Genomic DNA, 13,430 nt, shown 5'->3' with positions numbered 1-13,430 from the left:
GACCCCAAGCTAAGAACCACTGCTCTATAACATTGTAACGTGACGTTGTATGACTATGGCTCTGAAGATGTCACATCAGCAACGTCATGTGATTTGACTTGACCAGGCACTGGTAAAATTACAGTTGCATTGGAGTTTGAAGTCATATGATAGGTCAGTTATGAAGACAATGAAGGCTTCTAATGTGACATCATTTGAAAAGGCTACTGATGAAATCACTGTAGTCTTGTAAAGTGACGTCATATATATTTAGGACACTGGAGATTTTGCAGCAGGAATATAATTTGAAACTATACCACTTCACAACAAATGAAGTCACAGTAGGATCGTAATAGAAAGGCACATGACTACTGGACTGAAGAAGTTACAGTGCGAATGTAATTGAACTCATGTGATCAGGGGATTGATGAAGTCACAAAAGGATTGTAAAGTGAAGTTGTATTACTACGCCACCAGTGTTTAATTTTTAAAACAGAAAACGTGCTGAAACTAAAGTTTTGCTCAGAGGCCTGTGGCAGTGCTATCGAAGGGCAGGGTGCAAAGTACCAAGGCAGAGCAGTCTTGATTCCACCTCATGACTCTATAATCCACGACCAGACACTCCCTGTCCCTTAATCCCACTCTTTCAGGTTCTTTACACGAAAGATGAAGGCACAGCAGAATCGTATCAACAAAGAAGGGACCAGGGGCAATAAAGGTACGGCACAAAAGCCCCAAATTTATGAACTGTGAGCCACGAGGTGTACTGTTCCTAACAGTAGGAAAGAAGAAGGGGTTATAGCTCCAATAAGGAACAAGGGCCCTCACACACCTTGAGAGGTGTCGTGCTTCATCATAGGGTCGCTCCTCATTGGGCAAGCGCTGCAATGCCCAACGAGCCCCAAAGTAGGGCTCTTTGCCTTAGGTTTTTTATCTGTGGTCTTGGCCGTAGGTGAAGCGGGTGTGCGCGGGATGTGTGGTGTATATATAAGGTGAGTAGAGTGTGGGGAATATGTGGATTAAAAATAACTATGGGCACCCGCTGGACCAACTTTAATTTGCAGGTTTCATGCCATGATTAAGAACAATAGTACTTGCAGGTAGAGATCCTAATAGTATTCTCAAGTTTTTAGGTGTGGATAACGATCGACATGTTTCATGCCCTAAGATGTCATAGAGATCGTGGCATCTCTTCAGGACCTCGAAAACCTACTTGCTACTCAAACAGGGGTGGTTCACATCTATGTATAAGAATTGGTAACCATGCCCCACCAAATACACCAACTGCAACGAGGTTCCTCTCCAGTGGGGACCCGTAAAGCAGTAGAGGATAGAGCCATACCCCACTTCTTCTTTCCTACTGTTAGGAACAGCACACCTCGTGGATTACGGCACCGCAGAATCGTTATAGAAAGTATGTGATATGACTTGTGGGCTGAAGAAGTGACAGTGGGAAAGTAATGTGAAGTCACATGATCAGGGCAGGGATGAAGTCGCTGTAGAAATGTATGTAAGTGTGTGGCGTATGTATATCATGAAAGCGTTGCAGCAGTGCACAGTGTTGTAGGCAGAGAGCCAATCACAGTTTGAATCTAGGCCGGTGATGCTGATTTCTGCTAGGGCAGGTGGACTACTACTGTTTTGAGATGTAAGTAGCCCCAGGGGCGTCTTAACGGCATGATAGGCCCCCGGGCAAAGCAGTGCAGGGGCCTTGCCTGCACAACCACTCACAGGAATAATGTTTAACTGAAAATGTGTGTTAAATTCTGGTCTGCATGGGGTACATATGCTTGTGGGGCCCCGGGGCAACTTTCCATGCATTAGGCGGCACTGAGTAGCCCACCACCCCATTCTCTTGCATTGTAATTGCATTTATATAGCGCTCACTAACCCTGACAAGGCGTTGAGGCGTTTTACACCTATATAATGTTTGGTCGCTGAAGATGCCACAAGCCAGAGTGTTACTTAGATGCAGGTATCCAGGGGACTAATAATGAGAGTAGACGCAAGAGAAGCTGAACTTCATGTGGAAAGGGTACCACGATGATGGTGATGTGTACATAGGCTGACCTATCAGATTGCTGCTGCAATCTGAATTTGAATAGAAACCCAGGGGGGTGTTTGAAAAAACATAACAGGACAGAATAATTGTGGATTCAGGGAGACATAATAATGTTATAAAATATGCTTTTCCGCATACCTGCACTCAGCGGATGCCTTTATTGACACATAGGTCGAGAGGGGACATGATCCTGACTTCCGGTAATAGCACGGTCTGTGTGCAGTGCAAGATGACGACGTTGCCATGGCATTGGCGCACGCGGCTGTTCCCCGCTACAGGGACGCCTGGCCAGTTTGCCATCGCATTGCGGTGCCAGGTTTTGTGTGATTCTGTAATTGCCCGGGTAACAATAGCGAATACATTGGCGCTTTCTACAATTATCTGCAATTACGGCGCTTGGGCCCTGCTATCTGACTGACTGCTGCACACCATTCCGCAGCAGTTTGATTCGGGCTTCCCACGATTGAGAGCTCCATTATGTATTTCTCACCAGTAATGGCCTGAAGTTTCTCTGCTGACTGCCTTACAATTGACGGTTGAATTAGAGGGAAAAGGTTTGTATAAAAAGCTTATATCACTGTTAGAGACACATTTTCTCGAGGGGAAAAAAATGATGGGTTTAATATCTATATTTTCATCTGAGCAGAAAATGTGATAAAATAAGTCATTTGTTCCATTAATTTGTGTCTGAAAAACGAAAATAGGTGTATATTAATTACATTATTGCAAATCCTAATAGCACTGAAGCAACTTGCCTGGAGGGGAAAATCTTGAAGGTCCACATATGCACCAGGCATGGTGCCTTTCTACGCCCGCCCCTGACATCTGCGGTGATCTGAACGTCGCAAGATTAAATCCCATGAAAGCCAACTCCGCCTTTCATCTTTCCGAGGTCATAAAATTGAGTACCATTGCATTGGGTAACAGCAATAAATTGTTCACTTGAGAACATACATGCAATATGGAGTATGACATATGGATGTATGTTATTATTATGACATCACCCGCTACCTTACAAAGAGGAAAACTGTGTTTATGGTGCTTGGATAGCGAGCGGGAAGGTTGGGGGTGGGGGTTGGTGGGGTGAGTTAAAGCTACAGCTATTGTAAGGACGAATCTGCTTTTTGTTTCCCGAGACACTTTTCCACTTCTGGGTTTTGATTCAGAGCACACAGATAACAATATCTGACAGAGAAGCCACTTTAACTATCACAAAAGACTGACTGCATTTCACAATTCATTCGAAAGGCAACAGACAGTTTACAGCAAACTCTGTTTTGAGGCATGAGGGGGGCAGATGGGGATCCAGGTTGAAGCCCACATATTGCAAATTCCAGCACTTGCAACAAACCACTCATCGACGGGAAACGTTACTTTATGTTGTTTCGCATAAAATGCAGCAGCACAAAGTGTGACCTCATTGTAGTAAAAAAGAGATGGAGTCTGATAAAGTAAGTGGGTTGTGGTTTAGGAAATATCTCAGGGCCCCTGCACTGAAAAATAGGTCAATAATGAAGCAGGGCTTTAAGTGGGCCGGGTCCCTCCAGGTCTCAGACCCAGTAGCAATTTAGAATGGGCATTGAAACTGGTCCCTCTCGGGCCGTTTATTCTTTTCCTTAACTCCACTGGGAGAAGCACAGACGTTTTCTGAAAAATGAATGTAATAAATGTTCAGGTAATCCATGTCAGTGATTTAGTTCCCGTTTATATTTCACTTTACTGAATCCTGCACTCCATTTGAGTGTTGGGTATTCCCAGGATGATGTGTTTGTTAGGTTTTTTTTCCATGCAGCATATTGTTCATGTAAAGTGCATACTTTCAGAGTCGCCTTCAGGTGTTTAATGGCCATGGTTGAGAATTCAAGAGTTGAGGTTGAAGATAGTGTGAGTTTCTCGCAGTGCCTATTCAGCGGGTAAAAAAGGTGTTTAGAATACATCCACTTCTTGACTTCTTTGCAGAGCGCACACAGACAACCATTGACAAAGCCAATAGTCCTGGCGGGTTTTAGGTGTATGTCAGTTGCTATGTTATTATATATGGATGCAATAGCAGAAAGCTCAGAGAGTCACCAAAATACTGTTCGGGTGGAACACTAGAGTATTCACAGAAATGTAATTTAGGTGTGTGAGCCACGCCTATCTCTACATAGGCCACATGTCTTTTAGAGATCCCCACTTTTTCATCCAGGGTTGGAATGGGGCACAAAATAGGCCCAGGCACCAAAGTAAAAGTGCCTCCATTAGTGAACCAGATATATGAAAAAGTGGCCCACATTTGCAAATCAGGACAGTTTGGAACTTGAAAAGACATGGTATTTAGGTGTTTTGCAAGGAATGGGGGTCTGCATGCCCACCCACCATTTCCCTGGTCTGGTGGCGCAGCAGTGTGTGTAGCACCCACAATCCCCTGGGCTGGTGGCGCAGCGGTGCGTGTAACACCCACAATCCCCAGACTGGTGGTGCAGCGATACCTGTAACACCCACAATACCCCGGGCTGTTGGCACAGTGGTGCCTGTAGCACTCACAATCCCCCGGGCTGTTGGCGCAACGGTGGCTGTAGAACCCACAATGCCCCGGGCTGGTGGCACAGCGGAGTGTGTAACACCCATAATCCCCCGGGCTGGTGGCACAGCGGAATATGTAACACCCACAATCCCCCGGGCTGTTGGCGCAGCGGTGCCTGTAGCACCCACAATCCCCCGGGCTGTTGGTGCAGCGGTGCCTGTAGCACCCACAATACCCTGGGCTGGTGGCGCAGCGCTGCCTGTAACACCCACAATCCCCCGGGCTGGTGGCACAGCGGAGTGTGTAACACCCACAATCCCCCGGGCTAGTGGCACAGCGGAGTGTGTAACACCCACAATCCCCCGGGCTGGTGGCACAGCAGAGTGTCTAACACCCACAATGCCCCGGGCTGGTGGCACGTGCTAGTTCACCGCGTTGCACCTCCATGCCTTTTCCCCGTGCTGCTGATTAGGAGTGCATCAGAGCTGCTAGGCCTGGCTTCCTTGTGAAAGGGAGGGTCGGCACACACTTCCTCTAACAAGCCCCTTGTGGGTTACCTTCCGGGGCAGCCAGCCCACAACACGAAGTTGCACCCACTGTAATAGAGCCTGCAAAAGCACACAACCCACAGCCTCCCCTCTGGCTCATTAAACCAGCTCCAATGCCGCACCGTGCCCTGGTTCTGTTGAGAGTAAATTGCCCCCGTCCCCTCCCCCCGCCTAACCTGTATCCTTTTGTTTTAATTACCGCCGGCGATGCCAACCGAGTCTGCTCCTGATGCCGGGCAAGGCGGCAAGTTGGCCGACTGCACAGGCGACGTTTGATCGCTGCACGGGATTTTTAATGAGCAGCAACGCTTCCCTCTGCATGGGAGACAGAGATGTGGGGAGAGGGGTCAGCGACGCAAGGTCAGCCGGAGCTATTTATACATGCATGCATCAGAGGCTGGCACGTTCCCTGGGGCAGAGTCCTTGCTGGTACCTTCCCTGGCACACGTTCATGGTACAGAGCTCTTCACTGCATCAGTTCTGACGTTTGCGTGGATTGGTAGCCACCAGCAGGAGTGACGGGGGGCTCAGACTAGGCCGTGCACCTCCGACTCCTCGTGGACTCTTTCGGGTTTCGGGATCACTGGTGACCAGTGAGAGCGCTCTATGCGCAGATTCCGATCCCACAGGAATATAGGATTCTTGTTAGAAACTTCTAGTAAAGTAGTGTTTCAATGTAGAGCAGTAACAATACAGTATGTGGTAAGCGAGGATCTGCCAAATCGTTTTCGATGTGTGGGTACCTTCTATGCCTTTTTCTCACCCACCTAAATAAGTCTCGTGAGATACCATCAGGAGACTGGTTCAAACAGAAAATGCCTCTCTGCGCCAACGAGCCTCCTGTGTGCAACAATTATGCAAAGGTGTGAAATGCAAAATGTTGAAAGAATTTGCAAGTTTCGTTTTATGCAAAATTCACATATTATGCAAAAACGGGCCTAACTCCAGGAGGGGTGTGCGCCGCCCTAATAGCTTGATCTTTCCATCAAAATGGCGTCAGTGCTGACCCATAATGCAGTATAACACTGTGTGTCCAGCACAGAGGCCAGAGTCAGATCAGACTTCGAGATGAGGCTGCAGGCTGTTCTCTTTTGTCAAACCACAGGGTCTGCAACATGTTTGATGGCCATGATTGGCAGAAGCTGATGTAGGGTTTCACAGAGACAAGCCAGCCCAGGCCTCACACAATGCCTGCAGGCCCACAGGTAAAAACGCTTACAGTAATATTCAGAGCAAAATACCTAGCACAGGTGTTATCACATTGTGAACAATGCAGACTTTTCTGTTCTCAATGGAAACCTGTCCATTTGGAGTTCACGTGCAGATACACCATGGCGTATGTGCAAGTACACCAAGGCTTACAACCCATTACACCATGACTTGCTGTCAGTACCCCATGTGTCTCAGGCAGTGCTTTAAATGGCCCGGTACTGTCCGGTACAGAGTACCGGCACTTTTTTTATTTTGAGGAGGAGAGTACCGGCACTTCTCAAGAGAAATGCAATATCTTTAATTGGGGAGTACCAGCACTTCTCAAAAACAAGCAGGGACTCTGGTACAGAGTACCTGCACTTCTATTTTTCCATTTCAAGCACTGGTCTCAGGAGTCCTCAAACTACACATTCCAGTCTATTGGCGTGATGTTCCGTAAACCCTGAATTACAATCCGCTTCCTTCATTCTATGTGCTATGCGCCATTACTCCATGACTTGTAATTCCTTTTCCCAACCCGTATATATCATTACATTATGGCTACAGTTTGTCTCTGTTATGCCTCATTTAGCTTCTGCTCCCGATTAGCTCTCTCATGCTATTTGCACCAACTCATGATTTACTCTCTGTTTACTTGTGTCATGTTTGCAAGTGCAGTATGGTACGCAAATACTCTCCATTGCCTTTTTTGCCACTGTATCGTCACATATAGCCTTTCACCTCAGGAGTTATATCCCGTGACAAATGTTTTCGGATCCTTCCACTGTGACTCTTTTAACCCACATGGCCTATAAGACTCTCCGCGCTGGATAAACCGAAGCCTTCCGACAAGGACAACGAGCCATTCTCCAACCTTGCAGACAGCTTCTCCGACACCTTAGACTCCAATCCCCATTGCCTGATTTGAGCTTCCTCTTAGCTATTGGGAAATGTAAGTTCAGGTGCATAGGGGAGATTGGTACAGCAGTTCGCTTGAATTCTATTGATGATGATACTTTATTGTATGTTACCCTCATTTCCTCCTTCCACAATCATTGGAGACGTTGAATTATTATTGACAAGCTCCTCCTCTAGAAGGTGAAACCACGCATGCGGGAATCTGCTGGGTGAGGCAAACTGGAAGCGGCGTCCTTTGAAATGTACTGTTGCTGGTCTCCTCCCAGTGATGCCTGCGAGGGATGGCTGTAGCCCCAGTGACTTGTCGGCTGTCTTCCAGGTTAGGCGTGGGTGAGTCCTGAGGCCATGTCTCCTCTTCCTTTGATGCTGCTGAAGCATGTGGTTGAACTGGAAAACATCGACATCCCATAATGAGGTGTCCTGCAGAGTAGCTGGTAGGCGGCACACAATTGGACACAGAGTAAATCTGTTGAAGTTTTTGAAAAGATTTGAAAGTCATTCAGTAGCATGCATTGTTTACATCACTTGCAGAAACAAAATAGGGTTTTCAAACTTCCTGTTAGACAAGTTTTATCCTTTCTGTGTCTGCAAGAGATCTTTTCACACCATACTTTCGGTAAGATACCTGGAGGTTCTCCATGGAGGGGAGCCCCTCCAAACGATTTCTGCTTCGTTCTGTGAGTTTTGGCAAGATTTCTCTCTCCACCGCATCATTGTGGTAGCGGAGGGCGGGGCGGGTTGGAAGCCCATCATTAAGTAAAGGTACGACATGATCTAGAGTTCTATGGCACTCCTGCGTTGATAGAAGAGGCAGGCTTGCACATAAGTCTGTCCTTCCTTGCTGTTCAACATGGCCCCTGGCACGTGCGTGCTGCGTAGATGTGTTCAAGAACTCGAGGTGCAGCACATTTGCAATATTTCATATAGCAATCACTGAACACTGTGCCTAATCTACACTTATTGAGTGTTGTCAGGGCAGCGGGCTTTGTGTTCACCCTTATACAAGAAATGTTGGTCATGTGTGGACAGACCACGTAGTTTCATCATTAAACCATGCCATCTGCTTTTGGTTCTTGTTTAGTGCCTGGTATTCCAGGACCTACCTCACTAAATTCATCGACTTCCGGGGAGTGGAAATCTGTTTTATAGCTAGTTCGGTATACATTTGTCAATATTTGTGACTATTTATGAATACGCTTACCTCATTAATACTTTACCCTGCATTGATATTTGTCAAATGTGTGCCCATTTCCATCCCACCAGGATGTGGTGACCTGGAGCATCCAACACTCTCACCGGTACCTAAGGTAAGCCTTGTTGCTCCAAGCCCATAGTCAGCCATACGTCTCACACACTCGGTGATGCAGAGGCCAATTGGACATTCATTTAATATTTCCATATGTTGTGAGTCATGATATACTAACTGTACCACCCACTGGATCTGCCAATTCAAATAACTTTTCTGAAAGGGTGTTCACCTAAAGAAGACATTTTTCTTGTTTTTTGTTAGCGTTTAGAATGCAGCTATGCACATGTACTGGATCAGAAGGCCATATGCTCTATGGTGAGTAGATTAGGCCTGTAGATGCCTTCCTACACCAGATGTTGGTGGAATTAAATGAAGGGGCTCTCGTATCTAGAATAAATGACCTTGATGAAATGTGTTAGTTCGATTGCTTGTGAAGAAGGCGTGTCGTTAACATTTTTCTGCTTTTAAAAATACTTTCTTGAAAGTCATAAAATAAAACTTGTATAGAATGAGATATTTTGGCATTATGTCACATTAGAGTTATTGAGGTCATTGGTAGACACGGTCAAATCATCTGTGTTTCCAGAAAATGACTGACTAATGTGTCTGAAGCACAGAATACCCATGAACGTTGATCCCACCCAACGACATCTATCTTCAGAAACTTTCCTTGATTTCTCTGGTGTTCAAGGATTCCTTATGTTATGCTGTTACATACATAGTGTTCACTCTAAAACTCAGATGATAAATACAGCAGCAACTGGTACAGAACGGGGGTGGCAGGGCGGGGGGGTTTGGAGGGAGGTGAAAGAAACAATAAAAATTCCACTTACCTTCTCTGCAGGGCCGCTGTCTCTCCTCCGGAAGCAGGAAGCGCACATGTTCCCATATGAGAATCATGACGCTGCGTGATCGGTCTGAGCGCCGTGGTTCAGCGCTCAGACATGCAGTGAGAGCCTGTTCAGGTTCTCCACCCAGGCTGTGCATTGCAGCCCGTTGGAGAACATCTAAGTGTGCATGACTGTTTGGCAGGCCCAAGACGGCCGGCCAAACCATCATGCGCACTTAAGTGCATGAACCATTCCTCCCCCCCCCCCCGCTAGCTGTGAGACAGCCCAGCCCCACCCCGTAAAACTGCCTCAGTAAAGAAAAATAAAATTATAATAACAGCGGATTACTATCATTTTATTTTTGCTTTTTTACACTGCTGAAAAGCAGTGGGGCTACGCTCCTCCACCTTAACGTAGGAGTTGCCACTGGATAAATAAGACACATATATTATCCATGTCTGCTCAGCAAGGGTTTGGTCAGAAAGACAACATTTTACAGTTCTACCTTCTGTTAAATATTTGACGATCTTGGTTTAAGATGTAGATTTTGATTGAAAATACATCAAGATCTATTTTTACTTCATTGCTCTACCACCTGGCAGTGGCGGTTGGTGACTTAAAAAAACAGTAGGGCGCAACATAAATTTAAAATAAACATGCATACATACTTGATAACAATACATTAAAAATTACAAGAAAGAAAAATAAAAGTTTCACTCACCTTCTCCTGCAGCTCGACCTTTATGCTTTCTATTCCCTGCCTCCAGTCTCCTCCAAGCGCAAGGTGACATCAGACAGCCAACTACCTTATCCAATCCTGACACTGCTCTCATGTTGCAAGAGTGAAGCATCTGGATTGACTGGAGCAGGCTTCCTCAGCACTCCAAAAGGTACTGGAGGTCTGAGCCTGCTCTCCAACCCAGCCGTCTAAGACAGTTGGGTTGGAGAGTTCGAATTGCGCATGTCGGTGTGGCCATAGCAAGGTAGCCGACCAATCCTACATGCACAGTTCGGCAGACAGTTAAAAATAAAATGGTAATAAAATCATTTATTACCAATTTATTTTCCACTCTTTCTGCAGGAGTGTGGGTGGCGACGCTCCTCCGTTCCTATGGAGGAAATGCTGCTGCCACCTGGTGTGCAGCGGTCCAATAAAAATGCATGATTTGCGGAAATGCCTGGCTCCTAAATATTTATTAAGAGTTGGCATTCAGTTTTGTGGTGTCCATTTGACCCCTCACAATGCATAGGACACAAAGGAAACATGGAACGTGCACATTGTGCTTGTACTGTCAAAACCTGCCAACCACAATCCACAATTTCTATATGAATCTTTCTCTATCCTGGTCCCGTGTTGAGTGGTCCTGGTTGTTGACCGGAGAGAAGATCTACTAAAGCAACATACATTCTATTTTTGGGAAAATTAATTAAACTCAACCCATTGCAAAACCGATTGGGAAGAATTCATTACCCAGCAGAAATCCTTAACATAGGGCAGGTCCTTCATGGATTTAGTGTACAACCACTGGTTCTACAGTACTGAGGATGGGAATGTTTGGATTGTACCTCATATTTGTGTGCACTCTGTTTTCATTTTCAATAACGAGAAACTATAATTAGTTCCTGGAGATAGTTGCCTGTCTGTCCTATAGAAGGTCATTCAACCCTTTAACCCTTTCGATGCTTGTGATGGAGCCGTTCCGTCATGCGCGTCGGTCGCGCTGTGCGGATGACGGAACCGCTCCGTCACGGCCTCGCCCGCGCACGAACCCTTCAGCACAGCGCGGTAATCCGCGCCGCGCTGAAGGGGTTAATGGATATTAGAAAACACTCAAAATATTATTAACCTTTGTGCATTATGCAGCCTACACTAAATATATGTCTACGTATGTCTATATCAAAACAGGAGCAACGGATGCAAGTTGTCCGATTGGCCTTGCAATGAATTTCCAAGACCACCTAACATAATGCGACAAGCACTGTCCCATATGTGCTTCCGCCTTGAGGCTTTAGATTCCAAAGAAGATTTCAGAAGTTATTGCAATTTCACAAAAGTGTAGACTCTTGGTATCTTTGATAGTGGCTACTTCTTGTTTTGGAGAACTCACGTAGTTCATAAAGTATCACGGAAAGAGATATCTGAAATATTAGACCAAATTGAGAGAAAATAGCAAAAGCAAGCATTTCAAGATAGGAGGGGGTATAAATGCAGAGATTCAAAAATCAGGAAGCGTTCTAAATGCAAATTAGAGGTGAGAAGACGGAGAGCATCCTGGACACACATATATATTTTACAAGCTGTCAACAACTGAGAGAATTGAAGAAGAGAGAAAAAAACATCAATGGTTTGAAGCACATGCTTTTGAAGTTGTAGATAATTCTATAAATGTACCGTGTAACCCCGGCTGCAGCTGTTCCTATTATTGATACCATTGTATGTCTCTGTCTGATCAGTTATGGACTAACATCCGACTGTCATCTGATGGGTAACAGACAGTCAACTGTTGGATGATGGATTTCTGGCTGCTATCCAACTGTTGTTTAGAAACTTAAGCTGATATTACTTTATTCTCATCTAGTTTGACCTTCCTTATGACTTTTATAGAAAATTTAGAAAGATTTATATGGTGGATCTGTAAGCCCTGCTTAATTTTCATGCACATTTTATTGTACTCACAGTATTTTAATCACACTTTGTAATATAATTTGAGTCCAGGGACTATCCTCTGTTCTGATGTTATCTTTTTGCATGACTGAAAGATGTTTGTGCAGTTCATGCCTTCTCCATGGGCACGTTTTCTCCTCTCACTTAGCTTGCTTTCTTCTTCTCTGCAGCTTCTCACTATTGATGACAACTTCTGCGGCCTGGACATGAATGCTCCTCTGGGAGTCTCTAAGATGGTACGAGGCTTTCCTGTCTTTACAGAAGACCGGGACAGGATGACGTCAGTGATTGCCTATGTCTACAAGGACCATTCGCTGGCATTTGTGGGGACCAAGAGCGGGAAGCTGAAGAAGGTAGGAGGTTGTGTATGCTATGCATCCATTACTGCTTAGCGCATGGGAGTGGCTTCAGCTAGTGTGGTACCTCCATGATGTTGAACTTCTTGTCGAGCTTAGTTTGTCTGTACTGCCTGAATGTCAACGGATGCAAACCGCGATGATTGCGTTGAAATAGATTGTCAAGAAGCTTCCATTCATGCGGCTGCTCCTTGTTGTGCTGTAAGGAAAGGTCAAATTTCTTTGTGTTCTTAAATTACTCACAAGTTATATCATTTGAAGGCAATTAAAGTATTGTTCAGTGGAGTGAGTAGTTACAAACATGCTATAGGTCGGAAATGACATTGAAGCATTTTAAGCTAGTACCTCGTGGACTTAACACTGCTGGTATTTCTGAGGTATATGTAGGGGGGCCATTTCAATTTGTTCCAGAGCATATGTTTGAACAATTAACCCACTACATGTGACCTGCGTCTATGGTGTCCTGGTAGACTTTCGGTGTATGAGAAAAACAGTGTTATGTGTTTAGCTCCTCTTCCAAGGTTTGATGACCTTGAAAGGTTGTAGAATGTTGACATGTTGGACAAAACAGAACCCTGGTGTTTTGCTACAACTGTTCCGGTGGTGATTTCTGGTGTGTTGTGCTGTTTGACAGTTGCACTTGGAAGTCTCTGTTGCCAAGTGAGGTGGGGTAACCTCACTTTCACTGTTTCATAAACACAATTTATCAGATGCAGAGAGTTACCTAGTAACAATAGCTTTCTATTAATATCCAGCACCCACTGAGAGCTTAGTTAGAGTTAGTTAGAGTTAGTGTATGTTCTCTTCTGTCTCCTGCTTTGGAAATAATAGAAGTTGTTTGTTTGAAATGCGTGGAATACACATATTGAGTGACAAATCAAGCCTGTAATTGATCTGACCAATTCATGTTATAAATGTTTGGGTTAATAAATATTCCTACGGGTGCATTTGTCATTTTTCGTTTTTGGAGGTTTCATGCATTTTTTAAAAAATTATTCTTCTCCAAATTTTGATTTAGTTTTTTGGGACTATAGGGTGAAATTCAAGTGGCATTGGAGGTAAAGCTACAGCCACGCTCCTATTTAGTGGTTATCGATTTCCTGTCATTGTAAAAAACTGTTAATTA

General features: G+C 45.1%; 1 protein-coding gene across 4 annotated transcripts in view; it reads left to right on the top strand.

The window, feature by feature from the left end:
* PLXNA4 (plexin A4) overlaps nucleotides 1-13,430 on the top strand; it is a 1,024,340-nt gene that overhangs the window by 126,712 nt on the left and 884,198 nt on the right. For all 4 annotated transcript variants that reach the window (XM_085653587.1, XM_085653590.1, XM_085653588.1 and 1 more), the window contains one exon: nucleotides 12,119-12,301. In XM_085653587.1, the coding sequence (XP_085509713.1) occupies nucleotides 12,119-12,301 (183 nt within the window). The remainder of the gene's footprint in view (nucleotides 1-12,118; nucleotides 12,302-13,430) is intronic.

This window comes from Triturus cristatus, chromosome 4_1 (assembly GCF_964204655.1).
Source record: "Triturus cristatus chromosome 4_1, aTriCri1.1, whole genome shotgun sequence".
Classification (NCBI taxonomy): domain Eukaryota; kingdom Metazoa; phylum Chordata; class Amphibia; order Caudata; family Salamandridae; genus Triturus; species Triturus cristatus.
Note: the sequence above shows the minus strand (reverse complement) of the source record. Positions and strands in the feature narration are given on the sequence as shown.